The sequence below is a fragment of the Somniosus microcephalus genome, chromosome 3 (genome assembly GCF_052327205.1).
Source record: "Somniosus microcephalus isolate GS21.2 chromosome 3, FLI_Smic_1.0, whole genome shotgun sequence".
Taxonomy (NCBI): Eukaryota; Metazoa; Chordata; class Chondrichthyes; order Squaliformes; family Somniosidae; genus Somniosus; species Somniosus microcephalus.
In genome coordinates this window covers 95553762-95572843 of record NC_140989.1, presented here as the reverse complement: position 1 = coordinate 95572843, position 19082 = coordinate 95553762, and the positions used below count along the sequence as shown (strand labels likewise).

General features: G+C 41.6%; 1 protein-coding gene across 4 annotated transcripts in view; it reads left to right on the top strand.

Annotated features, from left to right (window-relative positions):
• The window catches only part of ppp4r3b (protein phosphatase 4, regulatory subunit 3B), a 70879-nt gene that overhangs the window by 31341 nt on the left and 20456 nt on the right, over positions 1-19082 (top strand). For all 4 annotated transcript variants that reach the window (XM_085981401.1, XM_085981400.1, XM_085981399.1 and 1 more), the window contains 7 exons: positions 424-540; positions 2704-2835; positions 4791-4896; positions 7361-7405; positions 9423-9581; positions 13147-13316; positions 13498-13640. In XM_085981401.1, the coding sequence (XP_085837527.1) occupies positions 424-540; positions 2704-2835; positions 4791-4896; positions 7361-7405; positions 9423-9581; positions 13147-13316; positions 13498-13640 (872 nt within the window). The remainder of the gene's footprint in view (positions 1-423; positions 541-2703; positions 2836-4790; positions 4897-7360; positions 7406-9422; positions 9582-13146; positions 13317-13497; positions 13641-19082) is intronic.

The window sequence follows — 19082 nt, the reverse complement described above, 5'->3', positions numbered from 1 at the left end:
TCACCCCATGCTGCTGTTGTAATGTTCGTTTTATTTGCTGTTGTAATGTTTGTTTTATCTGTGAGGAAGAGTCTGGCCTCCCACTGACGGCACGGCAGAGATTGCAGTTTTAATTTGTGGGAAATGCTGGAGCGACTGTGTATCCTACAACTCTGGAATTGTATATGGAAATGGCATAGTCTAGCAAGTCACTGCTTTTTTTATGGGGGGCATGATGCACACTCTGAAATGCTTCATTGGTAAGTCAGTTGCGTTTTCTAGCCCATGTTACTGATGTTAGAATTAAGCTGCCATTTTTCTATGTAAACTATTGAAGAACTTTTCAATTGGTTTTCTTTGGCAGAAAGAACTCAAATATTTATAACCACTTGGTATATACTTGTAATTTCAATTAAAATGTGCATTTATCTTGCTATTTTACAGGGTATGGATGATGTGCAGGTGCGAGCTGCCGCTACAGACATATTTTCTTATCTGGTAGAATATAGTCCATCAATGGTACGCGAGTTTGTAATGCAGGAAGCTCAGCAGAGCGATGATGTAAGTATTTGTTCTTGTAGCATGTGAATAAACTAATTCTGTTTCAAAATAGAGCAACAACAGCATTGGTTAGGACTGTTGATTTTCCTTTAGGTAACTAAATGTTTTAACAACAGTCTGTGTTTCTGTAAACTTCAGTGTACTCTCCGTACATAAATTGTCAAATGTCTGCCCCAAAATTTTGTGGGGGTAAAAATGTTAAGTCTGTTCAGAAGATGAGGCTTGTAAGCATTTGTATTGGCATAGTGATAAGCATCTACTCTTAAAATCTAATGCCAAGTGGAAGTGCTTCTGTCAGGATAACTAACACGTGGCTGTAGCATTTGGCACTGGTTCCATACTTGCAGTAATTAATTGCTCTGATTTTTGTCACCCATTTTGTTGCGGATTGATGTTTGTGATTTGTGTATCAAATCAGGTGGGAAATTAATTTGGTGAGTTTCTAGCTTTCTAAAATGTGCCTGAGAAATTAAACTCTCTATGGCCACTTGGTCTGGGATTTGAGTATCTGTTGCATACACTTGAAGATGGTAGGGTTGCTATTTTTGAAGGATGAGGTCATCTAGGCTCAAAAGTTTGGGCAAAGATGGTTTACCTTGTGATGTGATAGTACTAACTACGCCTGGTTTTTTTGTGATCTTGTATTGCATTTTGTACTTTCTTTATGACATAGTGCCTTTGAGTTTTCATGCTTCTGCAGTGATTTACTAGAAATACCTCAAATCATAACGTGCCATGATGCATCAAATGCTTACTGTCATTATGTCCCTATACAATGATGTGTGTGTTTTGGCACAGACCAAGCTGGAGCGACCAGTGTGTACCTGTTGTCTGGTAATATCAGTTCCTCATAAATTCTACTTGCATTGACCAAGAGGTTGGATTTGTGCTGCTTGTTAAATATAACAGCCAGTGTTGCATGTCGTGATTCAGAAGTACTTCAACTGGGACCTGATCACACTATTAAGACCAATCCAAAGTTTATACGTGAAATTGAGTCACATTTTCTCGACAAATCTTGTTAAGTTTAACTGCTTCCTCATTGGAAAATCAGTTTATATGTAGATCTCCAGTATTCCATATAAATTAGAATTAAGAACAGCTGGCAAAATAAACATTTATGTTTTGTTTCATCGTAAAATGCTGGTTAAACCAAATATCGTGGAACACTTGCCGATGGAATTTATATTTGTTCTTTTGTTGAGTCTCGGAAGCTTAAAATGTTCATTTTGCTTAATAAGCCCATTTGCAAAAGGGTTTCCCTTGCCACTTTCTGGAAGCTAACGTGGAGTAATTTACATTTTCACAAAACAATCTTGAGCCTTTCAAAGTGAGGTTGACTCATCAAATTACGTAGAATTTCCAGCACAGAATTGGTCCAAGTCGGTGTTTACGCTCCATACGAACCTCCTCTAACCATACTTCATCTAACTCTATCAGCTATTCCTTTATCCCTCGTACTTATCTAGCTTCCCCTTAAATGCATCTATGGACTTGTTCATCAAATCCAAACATTGTGAGGCAGCAATATGCAAAGTGAACAAAATAAGATGCTGGGTTATTTTGTCAAATCAGTTTGGCTTAAATGCCCAGAAGCTGTGATTAAGTGCAGTGCGCTGGCCAAGCCATACCTGAAGTGCTGCATACATTCATGGCCCCCATAGGGACCCATCAAGCCCTAACGAGGCTGCTTGCTTGGGATAGAGGGATGAGCTGAGAGGTGACTTAGTTGGGGCTCTTCTAAGAGATTACCAAGAGTGAACCTTAGAGGTATATGATTTGTAATGGGATAGAAAAAGTAAACTCTGAACAATACTTTGATATGCAAGGGCAGCATGACAAAAGTGCACTGGATCAGGATTATGAAGGGCAAGCTTAGGATAAACCATATTAAACAAGAGATGATCAACCGACGGAATTGGTTGACAGGAAGGCCAGTGTCCTAGCATCCTTTTAAAAATCAACTAAATGCTGTAATAGAAAAATGGTAGGGTTGGTATTTTGGAAGGATGAGATCAGATGGGCTTTAAGGTTTGAATAAAGAATGCTTATCTTGTGATTTGATGACGCAAATTGATTCGTGCTTTATTTTGAAACTAGCTACCATTTTATGGCAGCTGTTACTTTAATACTGGCTACTTATTTTCATTTGTTTTTGTGCAGGACATTCTCCTAATCAATGTAATCATTGAACAGATGATCTGTGATGCTGACCCTGAACTTGGTGGAGCAGTTCAGCTAATGGGGCTACTGAGAACTTTAATTGACCCTGAGAATATGTTGGCTACAGCAAACGTAAGATATTTAAAACAAAAAAGAAATGGCATTGTATATGGGCCTAATTTGATTTTGCAGTTAATGATCTTGTGCCTCCATTCCTTTTTTAAGTGAGGTCTGAGTGGATTTGCTACGTTGATTTTGATTGTAATAGTACCCAAATATTGACTAAAAATGACTTAATTGCACTAACTTGTGAAATATATTGGAACTTGTATTTTGGGAATTCTCAATTATTTTAAATACTTGAGGTTTGTGTTCAGGGCTCCTTTCAAGTCGTGGATTACTCAATTACCTCTCCTTGCCCCCATGCTTTTTGGCATTATTAAGTGCTCCCTTTGTTTAAACACCATCCTTCTCCCTTTCAGAAGCACCCCTCTCCACAAAAAAAATCAACCTGAACCTCAATCTGTCCACCTTTTCCAGCTACCACCAGCTTCTGACATCCCTTCCCTCTCTGCTCCTCGAACGAGTTATCACCTCTCAACTCCAAGCTGATCTCTCCCAAAACACACACTTCAAATCTCTTCAGTCCAGCTTCTGCCTTGCTCATCAAGACTGCCCTGGACAAAGTCAGAAATGACATCCTTTGTGATTGTGCCCTTATTCCTTGTCCAACTCAACCTCTGCACCGCGTTTGATATAGACGACCATTCCATCCTGCTCAATTCTCTTTTGTTTAGCTCGTTGGGATTGCCCTTGCTCCTTTTGTCTGTCACAAAGAAGTCAGTGCATCTCCAGCAGCAACTTCTCCATGTCCTTGCATAATCACCTCCATAGTCCCCAATAGTTTCCATATGTATGCTGACACCCAATTCTTTCATTCCACCACTTCTCTGACCCTCTCAAACTACCTCTGCTATTGCCAACATTTCCTTCAACTGAACATCGTGAAGACCAAAGCCATAATTTTTCATCTCCACCATAAACTCCCGTCTCATCACTAATTTTGCCCATTTGCTGACTATTTGCTCAGACTGTGAGAAACATTAATGCCTGTTTTACCCAGAGCAGATATTCAAACCCCACATCCTGTCTGTCAGCCAGAACACTTCTGCTTCCGCCCCTACCCCACCTCCACAATGGAAAAACCCTTATTCACATTTTTCTCACCTCAAGTCTTGACTTGTGCAGTGTTATCCGTGCTGGCGCCTCTATCCTCTGTAAACCCAAATGCCCAAAACTCAGCTGCTCTTATCCTATCCCGCACTAAGCCTTGTTTACTCTCCACCCTGTCCTTACCCCAAAAGCATGGAGTTTAAAATCTTTATCACCTACAAGTTCGTTGACTGCCTTGCTCCACCCTATCTCTTCAACCTCCTCAAGCCTTCCGTCCCTTCCTGCCTTATTCAGTCCGTTGGCTATCTCTTGTGTGCACCTCTCATCCTCTTTACCCCCCTTGCCCTTCCATCATTGGTGGCAGAACCTTCAGCTGCTTCAGCCCCACTCTGGAACTCCTTCCCAAAACCCTTCCTCCTCTACCTGAAATCTCACCTTTATTACACTCACTATTACTCTAATATATAATCCTGTCAACCTTACGGCATCAGTAATTTTGGTTTTATATTCTGGAAGGAATGTGTTAAAATACAAAACTGGCATTTGTTATTGAAGGCAGCATTATTAAAGATTAACTTGTTGGTTCAACTGCAGTGTGTGATCTGTATATATGGTTTATATTTGAGCCCTATTTGGTGCAGATTGCTAGATTTGTTTATGAAAAATATTATCACGTCTTGAGTGCTTATGTTTCTGCTGATTTCAAAAGTGCTTTAAATCTAAATTTTTAAAAATACGTTAAATTTGTTGAGATTGAAATCTTTCAGAGATTTATGAATTTGCTGAAACTTGATTTGAATTTAAAGTTTGATTCTGCTGCTGCATGATCTCATATAAAGCATGCATGAAAAATACACATTTCAGAATCAGGAATCTGACTAATTACCGACATGTATTCTTGTCATCATTCTCAGAAAACGGAGAAGACCGAGTTCCTCAGCTTTTTCTACAAGCATTGCATGCATGTTCTCAGTGCTCCTTTACTGGCTAATACCACAGATGAAAAACACAGCAGTAAAGGTGAGTTTCAAACTTATCTATGTATTAAAATGCATGTGTCCTGTCACCTGTAAATGCTTCCTCTGGACTTTTCAATGTTAATTACGTCTACACCCCTGTGACATTTGTAACTGCCTGTGCTATTTGTAGGTTGTGCTGTAAATTTTTTTTCCATTTGGAGCACTTTAACCCTTAGTCAGATTTTCCCTGTTACACAAGCCCAGTGACTGCAATTTCCCTATTAAAAACCGGAGTGTCGATTGACACCACTGTCAGCCAATGAGTTGGCGGCGGGGCAGGACTTGCAGCAGCCAGTGTATTTTACAGCAAACAAAGTTTATTTACTCAGCAAACCAAGTCTATTTAAAGAAACTCCACAAACTGCAGCAAACAGAACTCGGCAACTTCTTCCGATAAAAGCACGGCGATTCTCCAGCATATTGCAGCGAGTGGAGGATAGTTACATACAAATACAAATTGTGTGTGTAAAATCAATTCCAGTCACTTGAGCAGTGCAGCCTCCAGGCGTGATTGATGGGGGAATTACCCAATCATTTCCATCCTGGCCAGGAATAGTGGTGTCACTATATACAGCCATTAAAAACACTTGGGGCGCAATCGGCTATCCGGGTGCAAATTGTGCCCATTTTGAGAAGTATTTTCCCCCTCGAGTCTCTGCTCAAACTCACTTGCATATCAGCGAATGCAAAATCTGCCATGAATCCGTGCAATGGGACAGCATTTTAAAATGTAATTTTATTTGAAAAAAAGAAATTTTGCGTTAAAAAATATTCCTTGATATATTTAAGAGGTGCAGTTTGATTAATACAGCTGAAAATGGGTTTATCACAAATAAGCATTTTTAATCAGTGTCAGTCCACCACCTATGAGTAACCTGATTTTAAATGACTGAAAATGTCATTAAAAAAATTTACAGAACCATTTACTAGTTATATTGGGGGACAGTAGTCAGTTTCTTAGTAAATTTTTAAAAATACATTCTAAAGCTTTTAAAACGTGCCTATTAGTGTCCATGCGCCCCAAATAACCAGCTTAACTGTCTTCTCGAAGGCCTGCAAATGAGCGCAATTAGCGGAAACTCGCCATGATGATTGATTAATTCATCCTGGGGGTGTGGCCAGCCTCTAGCGCGATATTTTTAAAACTAGCTTAAAGATCGCGGAAACAAGATTTGTGCTGAACATTATTTGCGCTTAAAATTCTGCAATCTTTTGCACCGGTTACGTCGATTTTGAGTGAATTGCGCTTTTAAAAAAAAAACCAGCAGAACCGAGCAGAAACTCTACCCCTTGATTTCAGTCTGCGTGTACTTGCCTGCCCTCAATTTATCCGTTGAATTGTACTGTCATAATGCCTTCATTAATGTTTTTTTTCTTGAAAAACTCAGCCTCTCTCAGAAGCCTGCCATTGGGCTAGATATTTTTTATCAAGAGCTCTGACACTTTGTAATCACTAGTATAAAATGCCCCTGAATTTTGCCTGCAAATGCCCCATAAAATATGGCCCGTTGCTGTGCCCAGAATTTTGAGCGTGAGCCTGTTGCTGTGTATCACTGCTTGCCCTTGGGGACCACTAACCTCTAGCCTAGTTGATCTTCCTTGGTAAAAGGGGGTTGTTGCTCTTCTCCCCAGCTCACTGTTGGTAGGAAAATGCCCTGAAACTAGGCCGAGGGACCCGTTGCAAAAATAACACTTGAAACATGTTCTTGGTTTGGACTCTGCAATGGAAATCATCATATAGATTAAAGAGTTCAGTATCTAGGAATAGAATAGTGTATTGTAATTTGAAAAGTAAATTATATGCCCATAATACTTATGCATCTCAAATTTTGAGAGCTTTAGTAAATCATTGATTTGTTACTGTCTTATCCAACTCATCCAAGTTGTCACTGTGTATCACTCTGTTAGGGAGGGGCAAAAACCTAAAGACAAGTTGACCTGGCATCTTTCACAGCTTTGTTGGCAAATGTTAACAAAGTTAGCATAAGCAGTAATAGCATATGCCCATGTTCACTTAGGGATGAAATTATTTACCTGCAGATTGATCATAGCTAGGAGCCCAATACAGTCCTAGCCTAATATGGAGCACTAGGCCACTGAAATGGTCTAAGTGCCCATTTTAAATGAAGTAGTTTCAGTGATGCTTTATATACGACTGCTGAAGGTTTTTATTCATTTTCCTGGAAATACATTGTTTCCTTCAGAGATTAAATCTAAAATTATTAGTAAGATACATTTAGAACCAGTATCAAGACATTCTCAATAGTGTGATCAGTATATGGTGTGGATTGGTTAGAGTAGTGAAAGTGAAAACACTGGAATAATTTAAACAATTAAATACTACAATTATGGGGACTTTACGGTCTTTCTGAATGGGTGAACTAAGATGGGCTGAATGGTCTCCTAATTTAATCTTGAGCTATATTAGCAATGAAACATTACCATGTCCTTGATTTGTTTATTAGATGCAGTAGTAGATGGATCCAACAAGAATAGTGCTTTTTGTTCTGGTAAGTTACATGTTGTTCATTTTACTTATTGAGTTGGTGGATTTTATGTAGATGGAATAGCTTGTTCCTTTGGTAATATGTCCAGTGTGGCTTTTAAATACTAAAATTAAAGCAATTCACAACTGGTTGCTTTGTTTCTGAAGGAACATTTTTTTACATATCAACTTGTGTATTGATGAGCCCACTTTGAATGTAGTGGTTAACAGCCACCTGTGTAAAAAGTCCATTCACCCAGCAAGATCACTTTCTATTGCTGGGTGATTTTTGTACATGCTTGCTTCCTGTAATTGCACCTGTATCCATTTAAGACAGCAGCAAAGATTTTTATCTAGCTGGTATTGATTTCAAAGCAGTGTTTTCTGTATTACATTTTTGAGTTTATAAATACAAGCACTGTCAATAAGTAATCAAATGCATTGTGGTGCTAAACCATTCAGACCAGAAGGTTCCAGGCTTGATGGTCTGTGGTGAGTTATCTGACCTCAACTAACATGGCTGTTGGGATGTTAATATTTGACTTCAATGCCCTTGAGCTATGTAGGCAAAGAATTGGCTAGGGTTCTTGCTCTTAATTGCTATCTACTGTCACCTGCTGGAAAGTGTGTGCGCTCACGCTTATGTGTTTGGTGTACAGGATTGGGCTTAGCAATGGTCATAGAATGATACAGCATAGAAGGAGGCCAATCGGCCCATCGTGCCTGTGCCAGCTCTTTGGTAGAGCTATCCAATTAATCCCACTGCTCTTTCCCATAGCGCTGAGAATTTTTCCCTTCATATTCAATTATCTTTTGAATGTTACTATTGAATCTGCTTCCACCACCTTTTCAAGTGGTGCATTTTAGATCACAACAACTTGCTGTGTTTTAAAAAAAAAAAAAAAAGTTTCCTTATGTCGCCTCTGGTTCTTTTACCAATCGCCTTAAATCTGTGTCCTTTGGTTACTGACTGTTCTGCCACTGGAAACGGTTTCTCCTTATTTACTCTATCAAAACCATTCATGATTAAGAACACCTCTGTCAAATCTCCTCTTAACCTTCTCTGCTCCAAGGAGACCAACCCCAGCTTCTCCAGTCTCTCCGCATAACTGAAGTCCCTCATCCCTGGTACCATTCTAGTAAATTTCTTTTGCACCCTCTCTAATGCCTTGACATCCTAATGTTTTGTGCCCAGAATTGAACACACTGCTCCAGCTGAGGCCTAACCAGTGTTTTATAAAGGTTTGGCATAACTTCCTTGCTTTTGTACTCTCTTCCTCTATTAATAAAGCCAACATATGCTTTTTAACAGCCTTTTCAACTTGTCCTGCCGGTTTCAAAGATTTGTGTATATACACCTCCAGGTCTCCTGCATCCCCTTTAAAATTGTACCATGATGCTCTCCATTATCAAGTAGCCTGCTCATAGTTGCTAATCAGAATCTCATGAAGAATGAAGATGTATTAGAGAGCTGCCAGTACCTGTGGAACTGTACCCCTGCATAAGTTGTGTCTTCAGGAAATGGGGTGGGGGGGGAAAGCTTATTGTGGCATCTGTAGTGGGGATGTAACTTTATTCTCTGCTGTTGCATGCAGTGTCTCTGTCATTCGGAGGATAAATAAAGTTAAAACTCCATATGCAGTTCCCCAACGCACATTCTTTAATTGGACAAAACTATCTCCTACTGCGTCTACATAAAACTTAGCTAGGCGTACTTTCAGCTTGTTGAGTGCCAAATCAAGTGTTTGTTGACATTAAATTATGGTCAGTTCCTCTTTTGTGACTGTCCTGATTCCCCACTACTGAAGTACTGACATGACTAGAAACTGGATTGAGACTAGCCAGACTAATTTCATTTGGGAGCCTGACTTCTATGAAAAAAGATTTTCATCCCATTGACCTGGCCTGGTTTCAAACCCAGGTGCCAGAGGTTGAAACACAGTTTCACTGTACACTCAGTCCCTCTGTTTCAGGCTAGTTTTCAAAATTAAACCTAAAATGTTGGTCACAATTGCATAACCAAGCTTTATCATTTTTTTTAGATAACTTCCAGACAGCACAGCTGTTGGCCTTGATTCTTGAGCTGCTCACTTTCTGTGTTGAGCATCACACATATCATATCAAGAACTACATCATGAACAAAGATTTACTGCGAAGGGTTTTGGTACTGATGAATTCAAAACATACTTTTCTAGCCTTATGTAAGTTAAAACTTGTAAAAGTAAAACTAATGACTGAATCTCCATACTTGTGTGTTTTTTGCTTCCATGTTCTTACAATTTATACAGGACTAGCTGGGGGAGCCCGGCTTTGCCAGGGCTGTTTTGGGCCGGGCAACATTTTAAATGGAGTCCCAGGCTTTTGGGGCCTCTCTGTGTCCCTCTGTGAATCTGGTGCCAGGCAACATTTTAAATCGAGTCCCAGGCTTTTGGGCCCTGTCTCTCTGTCCCTTTGTGAATCTGCTGCCGGGCAACATTTCTACCTTTTAATACCTTCAAAGATGAAAGTGAAAGTACTTATAAAACGTTTTTGGTAAATCTTTTAAAAATAACATAAGAGATACTAACTTTTTCGAAGCTGCATCAGCAGATTTTGAGCTGGAAGTAAATGGTGTTTTTAGCTTGAGGCAATGGCTGCCACATCCCTGAGATGAAAACGATTAGTCCCGCCCACACACACACACCGATTGGCCAACCATCAGGGGACTGTACTGTAGGATTGGTCAATCGTGACGGCACAGGATTGGTCGAACCTTGACGTCAGTCAATCAATGCTAAGTAGCAGATAATGAGTTTAATTTTGAAGGTTTTTTGCATAAGGCGCGAAAAATTTTCGGCCGACCGAAAAGTAAATACGCTTACGACCGTCCCGGAACCGTAAGCTTTCTTCGGAGGTAACGTGCGCGTAGGTACGCTCTATAACTTTCGAGTGCATAGCCGGACAGGCGCACACCCAAGGACAGAAGGACAGACAGACAGATCGATTTGTTTATTTATATATATAGATTTTATCACCTCATTAGAATTAAATAGCAGATATATAGCTGCTTGTTCTCCCTGTATAATAAATCTAGACAACCTGGTCAAAACTAGGATTTAAAATCCCCCTCTAGGGTAACGTCCTTTGCTGTAGTACAGTGGTATTCAAACTTTGTTCTGGTGCAGTGGAGTTGGCAAATGGTTCCTGGGGTCCACATTCTTAACTACTAGAGGTATGTGATAAGTGACATACGAGTGAAAGATGAGGCAGCAAGTGAGAAATGTGCCTCAGGCACATAATCTGGGACTGTACCAAGGGATTAGGATGAGGGTCTGACAAGCTGAGAGAGAGACTTCATGAAGGTGGATTCTAGAGTTATTTGAAGGATGTAATTTAAGCAGGCAGTTCTCCCTGACCATGCACTTCCATACCTTAGTCTCTGGGAAGTCCAGGCCGTTGTCTTAAAACAGGAGCCTTCACCCAAACAGCAACATCATCCCTTGTTGATCCCACTGTTTACAACAAACCAGCACCTTGAATTTCAGAGGGAAGATTATGATATACAAATAATGGGCACATGTATTTTTCTAAAAATTTTGAAAGCTGTAAAATGAAATAATTGTTCTTTTGACATCTTCATTGGCATTACGAATGTTCACTTCAGGGTTTTTTCTTCACTGGATAATAAATTTATAACAAAGCACAAACAAAGTGGAGTTGTTTATAAATGTAAAACAATGCTGATAAAACACTGCTGCAATTTTATTTGGCACTCTAGATTAACACGGTTCCTGGGGTCCGCAGAATCATAAATGTAGAGATGAAAATCTCATCAGTAAAGGGTGTTTGATTGTAGCTCAGAAGTTGTGCTGCATCATGTCCTTTCATACATTTTAAGATGAGGGATCCATGAGAGAGTCAATATTTGTCATAGCTTCCCCCATACAAAAACCTAGAAAACTACTGCTCTAGCGCGACATTCCAATGCATGGTCTACTGATAGCTAGGAGTTGAGTGGCATCAGCCCACTGATGATTCTATTTTCCCTTCTTCACGGCTCAGTTAAGAATAGGATGTCAGTGACGTCAATCTATCACCATAGGTGTATATTGCTTTTGTGGTGCATGGTAATACCCCAACGTACAGTTTGGCTCAGTTGATATCACTTTCATCTCTGAACCCAGGATTCAAGCACATAAGCTTGACACTCCAGTTAAGTACTGGGAATATTCATCACTCAACTAACACTACTAATCTCATTGCTGCCTATAGAATGTTCTGATGAGCAAGTTGGTTACCATGTTTATATAACTTCAAAAGCAAGTGCCTTCAAAGGGACTGTATAGATACAAATTCTTTAAATCAAATATAAAAGCTTTATGCTTGTGTCCAGGGGAATTATATAATTTCCCCCCCCCCCTCCATTTGGCCTGTAGGGGAATCTGCGAGGCAGAGGTTTTGGATAAAAATTCCAAAGGTGGCAGTGTTTCAGGTGGTGGAGTAGAGGAAATTAATCTGAAGTTAGAGGAGCAGAGGTTGCATGCACATGTGACGACACGTGTGGTTCTGCATTAGTTAAAATTTGTGAATCGGGGAGGTGAGGTGGGCATTTAGAGAAGGCAATCCTTGGACATGAAGGCATGGATTAAAAGTTTCTGAAGAACTGGCGTATAAGTAGGCGATGTTCAAGTTAAAAGAATGTGGTCTTGTCGCTGGAAGATGTGGGGTAGGAAGCTTGGCTAGAAGTTGAACAGTGCACTAAAGTTGTGTGCCACTGGAGTTGGCCTGAGTGGGCAACCTGAGATGTTGATGGAATCAGGACTGAAGCCACTTGGGTGCTGGTGCGAGTCAGAGTAGTTTTGGTGCTAGAGAGCTGAAAGAAATCCTGACTCAATCTGGTCTTAGACAGGCATCCACAGTATATTAAAAACTTTGGAGTTGCTGGTGATGACAGGAGAGTCAGTTTGCTGTCATCAACGTATATGTGGAAGCTGATCTTGTGCCTACAGGTAATGTTGCTGAAGGGCAGCATTTAGATAATGAATAAGAACCAAGGATGGAGCCCTGTGGCTCAGAAGGTAGCCATATGGCTTGGGAGGAGAAATAATTGAGGTTTAACTGCTGTTAGGGTAACTGAGTGTAACTACAAGGGAGGGGTGCAATAGAGATGGTTTGAGGGGAGGCAGTGGAGGAGAATGGAGTAGGCAGAAGTTGAAGAGGAACAGTGAGCTAGCGTCGCAGTCCCAAGGATGTCATGGTTTTAGCCTGGATGGTGTGGAAACTAGATTGGAGGGAGAAAAACGGGCAAGGTAAATAATGTAATTGGATGGCAATAATGCCTTCAAGGACCTTGGAGAGAACGGGCAGACTGAGAGATACGAGGATGGACTTGAGAGTGACAATGGTTTTGAAAGGAGGGAGAATAACTCTGGAGGATGCAGATAATGCTGGTAATCATGGGGCCAAGCATAAGTTCAGTGTTCAAGGGAGCAGGTGCTGTGTTTCATGGAGATGATGAATTTGGTGAGGGAGAAGCTGCAGTGTGTGGGGGTGGAGCCTAAATCTGGAAGATGCTGGGAGGAGATGAGGAAGTGGTCTCTAGCTTGGACTCAGTCCATGAACTGCTCATGTGGAGATGATGAGTTTGGGATGGTTCTTGCAGTCCATGATGATTCTGGAGTAATGAGAGGATTTGATCACAGAGCAGGAGAAGCAGCTGCTAGAGGTGGTCCAAACTAATGGACAGTACTGGGATCTTGGTAATTAGTTCTTTTCTCCTGAAAACAGGTGCACTGCGTTTTATGAGGAGGATCATTGGACTGAAGGATGAATTCTATAATCGATACATCACTAAAGGAAACCTCTTTGAGCCAGTTATAAATGCCTTTTTGGATAATGGAACCAGATATAATCTACTTAATTCAGCGATAATTGAACTGTTTGAATTTATCAGAGTGGTAAGTTTATATTTTTGTAATAGTTTGTGGTGAATTTTATATTCAGCTTGGATACAATTTTTAAATAAAGCATATATTATGCTAAAATGTCACATACAAACTTTCCTAAAGGTTGTGGTTTTCCACAGTTCTGAGAGAAGTGTATTATCCATTCCTTTATTATAAATGTTTGTTACCACAGGAGGATATCAAGTCACTTACAACACACATAGTTGACAACTTCTATAAAGCACTTGAACACATAGAATATGTGCAGACGTTTAAAGGACTGAAGCTGAGATACGAGCAGGAAAGGGATAGACTCCAAAATCAGAAACTAAACAGGTAAGAAAATTAATTGAAGCTCCTAAGCAGTATATGTTTGACTGTGGCAGTTGAGCTTCACAGGTCATTACTTTTAAGTTTATTGAACCTAAAAATAAATGTTTGAATTTGGTATTTATTGCATATACTGTAGCATGTGGCATTTATGATCACAAACAGTATATTTTCTAAAAGATGAACCTTATCATAGTCTGGCATGTAAGGAAATGTTGGTTTTAAGGAATTCAGACTAATTTGATTATAATCTGATGCGAAGAGTAGAGAGAAATTCAAACTGAGAATGGGGAGAAGATAGGAAAATGGGCATCAGCAAGAATATGCCATGGAATAGTTTTATTTGTGCAGGGTGTTCAACTCTTGGGGCCTTGACACCAACTGTGGGTACCCATATACAGAGATGAACACTATGCACTACCATCACCAGCCCAAGAGTCAGATTACATAAATAGGATATACAGCACAGAAACAGGCCATTCAGCCCAACCAGTCCATGCCGGCGTTTATGCTCCACTCAAGCCTCCTCCCGTCTTTCCTCATCTAAATCTATCAGCATAACCCTCTATTCCCTTCTCCCTCGGATGCTTATCTAGCCTCCCCTTAAATGCATCAATACTATTCGCTTCAACCACTCCCTGTGGTAGCGAGTTCCACATTCTTACCACTCTTTGGGTAAAGAAGTTTCTTCTGAATTCCCTATTGGATTTCTTGGTGACTATCTTATATTGATGGCCTCTAGTTATGCTCTTCCCCATAAGTGGAAACATTCTCTCTCTATCCACACTATCAAAACCTTTCATAATTTTAAAGACTATTAGGTCACCCTTCAGCCTTTTTTCCCCCCCAAGAGAAAAGAGACCCAGTCTGTTCATCCTTTCCTGATATGTATACCCTCGCAGTACTCTTAAGTGTGGTCTGACCAAGGTTCGATACAAGTTTAGCATAACTTCCCTACTTTTCAATTCTATTCCTCTAGAAATAAACCCTAGAGCTTGGTTTGCTTTTTTTATGGCCTTGCTAACTTGTGTCGCAACTTTTAGTGATTTGTGTATTTGTACTCTGAGATCCCTTTGTTCCACCTAGACTTGCACCCTCCAAGTTAAAAATGACCTCCCTATTCTTCCTACCAAAATGTAATACCTCACATTTATCTGTGTTGAACTTCATTTGCCAATTTTATGCCCATTCTGCAAGTTTATTAATGTCCGCCTGTAAGTTGTTGCAGTTCTCCTCAGTATTGACTATCTCCCCCCCCCCCCCCCCCCCCCCCCAACGATTTAGTGTCATCTGCAAATTTAGAAATTGTGTTTTTGATTCCAAAGTCTAAATTAATATAAATTGAACAGTGGACCCAGCACTGATCCTTGTGGAACACCACTACCCACCTTCTGCCACTGTGAATAGCTACCTTGCACCCCTACTCTCTGCTTTCTGTCTTGAAGCCAGCTAGCTATCCATTCTGCTACTTGTCCCCTGACTCTGCATTCTCTGACCTGGTTCAGCAGTCTATTATGGGGTTCCTTATCGAAGGCCTTTTGAAAATCTAGATAAATTACATCATCTGCATTACCATTGTCTACACTCTCTCTTACCTCTTCAAAAAATTCAATAAGGTTGGTCAAGCAAGACTTTCCCTTTTGAAATCCATGCTGACTATTCATTACTATGTTTTTGGTTTCTAGATGTTCTATTTTCTCCTTAAGTAGGGATTCCATTATTTTTCCTACCACCGATGTTAAGCTGACTGGTCTATAATTCCCTGAACATGTTCGATCCCCTTCTTAAATATAGGTATTATGTTAGGTATCTGCCAGTCCTCTGGCATTACACCTTTTTCTAACATTAAATATGTTTAGTAATGCCTCTGCTATCTCTTTCCTAGATTCTTTTTAAATGTGTGGATACAATCCATCTGGACATGGGGTTTTATCCTGAGTTTGATAATTTATTTAATATATCCTGTCTCTTATCTCATTACTAATCTCATCATCCAATGTCATGTCCACCTGTTCTATCTCCCTGGTAAATACTGAAGCAAAATAATTATTTAATATTTCTGCCATCTATCGTTACCTGTGGTATTATCCTGTCTATCCCTTAATTGCCCTATTCCCATCCCAACCTTTTTTTATTGATGGGCCTGTAAAATATTTTACTATTTTTTTATGTTCCTTGATAATTTAATTTCATAGTTCCTCTTTGCCGTCCTAATTATTTTTTTTGACTTCTCTCCTAATCTCTTTGTATTCTCCCTTATCACGCACTCCCCTGCTGTCTTAATGTATGCCTCTTTCCTTACCCTCAATTGTTCCCTTATGCCTTTATTCATCCATGGCGTTTCATTAGTGTTTAGTTTGTTTCCTTTTCGTGGAATATATTGTTCCTGCACTCTGTTGAACACCGTTTTAAATATTTCCCATTGCTGTTCGACCTCGTTGTTTGCCAATATTGTTGCCCATTTTATTTTCCCAAGTTCTATTCTCAGCCCCTCAAAATCAGCTTTTCTCCAATCTATTACCCTGGTTTTCATCATACTTATGTCCTTCTCAATTATCATAAAGCGTATTATGGTCACTATTGCCTAGATGTTCCCCTACTTTTACTTCTCTTATCTGCTCTGGTTCTTTCCCCATTACTCAAAACAAATGTGAATCCTCCCTTATTGGGCTTTTTACATATTGGATTAGAAAGGAGTTCTGTACATATTGTAGGAACTCCATTCTCTTAACCCCTTTACCTACCTCTTCTGTCCAATTAATATCGGGGTAGTTGAAATCCCCCATGATGATTATTCTATTTTTTACTCATTTCCCTAATTTATCTGCGTATTTCTTCCTCCCTTCCACTATTAGGTGGTCAGTAGACTACGCCTATTAGTGTGATTGATCCTTTATTATCTTTTATATCTTATCCATATGGATTCTATTTTTGTCTTGCTGATGGCTGCGTCACTTTTTTACATGGTTTGCAACTTTGAACTGTTTGCATTATCAGATAAATATAATTGATTTGCACTAGTGATTGCTATTTTTTGGATTGGTATACCACAGTTTGGAAATGGTGATAGAATTACTGTATTACTATTTGTCAAATAACTACAGGAAACTTTTTTTTATCTGGGACCAGCGTGGTGCCGGTTGATCAAAAAGTCCGGATTACAGAGAGGTATACTTACTAAGGTACAAGAGCCCCGTACACGGCCACAGATCCAGGCGTTCCTGTTGCATAGCAACAGTTGCAGGAACCCCGGTTACACGGCCACAGATCCAGGAATCCCGGTTACACGGCAACTAATATGAAGTAAAACTTACCTGAACCTACTCCTGAATTTTGCCGGTTAAGAGGGATTTCCGGTTATTTAGGTGCCGGTAAAAGAAGGTTTCCTGTACATAAAACTAGCTGGAGTGCCCGGCGGTGCTGAGGGTTTTTTGAGGGCATGTTGTTATGAAAAAGTAGAAATAATTTATATATAAATGAATTGGTCTGTGTGGGAAGGAGAGAGAGAGAGAGACTGTGGGGGGGGGGGGGGGGGAGACTGTGGGGGGTGGGGGGGGGAGAGCGAGAGAGCGACGTGGGGGGGGGGAGAGCGAGAGAGCGACGTGGGGGGGGGGGAGCGAGAGAGCGACTGGGGGGGGAGCGAGAGAGCGACTGGGGGGGGAGCGAGAGAGCGACTGGGGGGGGAGCGAGAGAGCGACTGGGGGGGGGGGGAGCGAGAGAGCGACGGGGGGGGGGAGCGAGAGAGCGACTGGGGGGGGGAGCGAGAGAGCGACTGGGGGGGAGCGAGAGAGCGACTGGGGGGGGGGGAGCGAGAGAGCGACTGGGGGGGGGAGCGAGAGAGCGACTGGGGGGGGAGCGAGAGAGCGACTGGGGGGGAGCGAGAGAGCGACTGGGGGGGGGAGCGAGAGAGCGACTGGGGGGGGGAGCGAGAGCGCGACTGGGGGGGGGAGCGAGAGAGCGACTGGGGGGGGAGCGAGAGAGCGACTGGGGGGGGGAGAGCGAGACTGGGGGGAGTCCTGGGACTCGGTGAAGTCACTACTAACAATAACCAGCCCCAGGACAGTGACAGCGTAACACAAAGAATTCGACCCAACACAATCGTCGCTAAGCAAAAGGAAAAATATCTCTCATATTGGGCAGAAACAACAAAAACCCAAAGCAAACTCAATTGCTACTTGGCCCTAAACAGACAATACAACATGGCTGATTACCTGACCATGGTAAAGGATAGCAAACTAAGAAAAACTTTGACAATGTACAGACTTAGTGAACATAATCTGGCGATCGAAAAAGGCAGACACAGACAGACCCGGCTACCAAGAGAGGACAGGATATGCTCTCACTGCAGTCAGGGAGTGGTGGAGACAGAGATGCACTTCCTCACAGCTTGTAGAAAATATTAAGGCATAAGGGAGAATTTCTACCCAAAATTCACAAAAATATGCCCGTAATTCAGAAATTTGAATGACGACCAAAAACTCCCATACCTACTAGGGGAAGAGAGAAATTGCATAACACTAGCGGCACACTATGTTACAGCTTGCCATAAACAGAGTGACAACCAGTAAATATAAGAAAAGAGTATATATAATGATATACCTATCAATTCATCCAATAAAAAGCGACGAGTTAGGAACGTAACTAAAGGTTTTTATTGACTAAATAACAGAGCCCACCCTCGTGGGTGATCGGGTCCAACAAGGAGGAATACCAGCCAGTCGACTACCTTTATACCTGGGCAGGTAGGTGGAGCCATGGGCGGAGTCGGAGGTGGTCAGCCCAGGTATAACAGCGTGACAAGAGGCGACCTCGTATAGTGATACAACAGTGAGAACAGTGATAACAATACAACAGTGATAACTATAGTGTAATGATAGTGAACGATAAAAGTGGTTTACCACATTCACCCCTTGTTTAGATTTGAGTCCGGCGGGGTGAAGTGTACTACCAGTTCTGGTATGTCAGTCTGTCCGGAGGCCTCGTAAGCCTCTCCGATCGTCGCAGCGGCAATGCTGCATTATCCGGTGTTAATGCTGGTGTCTGCGTGGTCGGCGAAGGCTCGTGGGGTTCCGGCATGCCGTCTACCTGGGCTGGAAGTGGGGGGGGGGGTAAAGGTGGTGTCTCCGGAGTGCCCGAGGGTGCGAGGTCTCGTAAGGAGACAGTGTCCTCCCGCCCGTCTGGGTAAGCCACGTAGGCGTACTGGGGGTTGGCGTGCAGGAGGTTCACCCTCTCGACCAGGGGGTCCGTTTTATGGGCCCTCACGTGCTTTCGCAGCAAGACGGGCCCCGGGGAGGTCAGCCAGGTTGGTAGAGTGGTTCCCGTAGTCGACTTCCTGGGGAAAACAAACATTCGTTCATGGGGGGTGGCGTTAACGGCAGTGCAAAGTAGTGACCGGATGGAGTGCAGCGCTGTCGGGAGGACTTCCTGCCAGCGGGAGGTTGGGAGGCC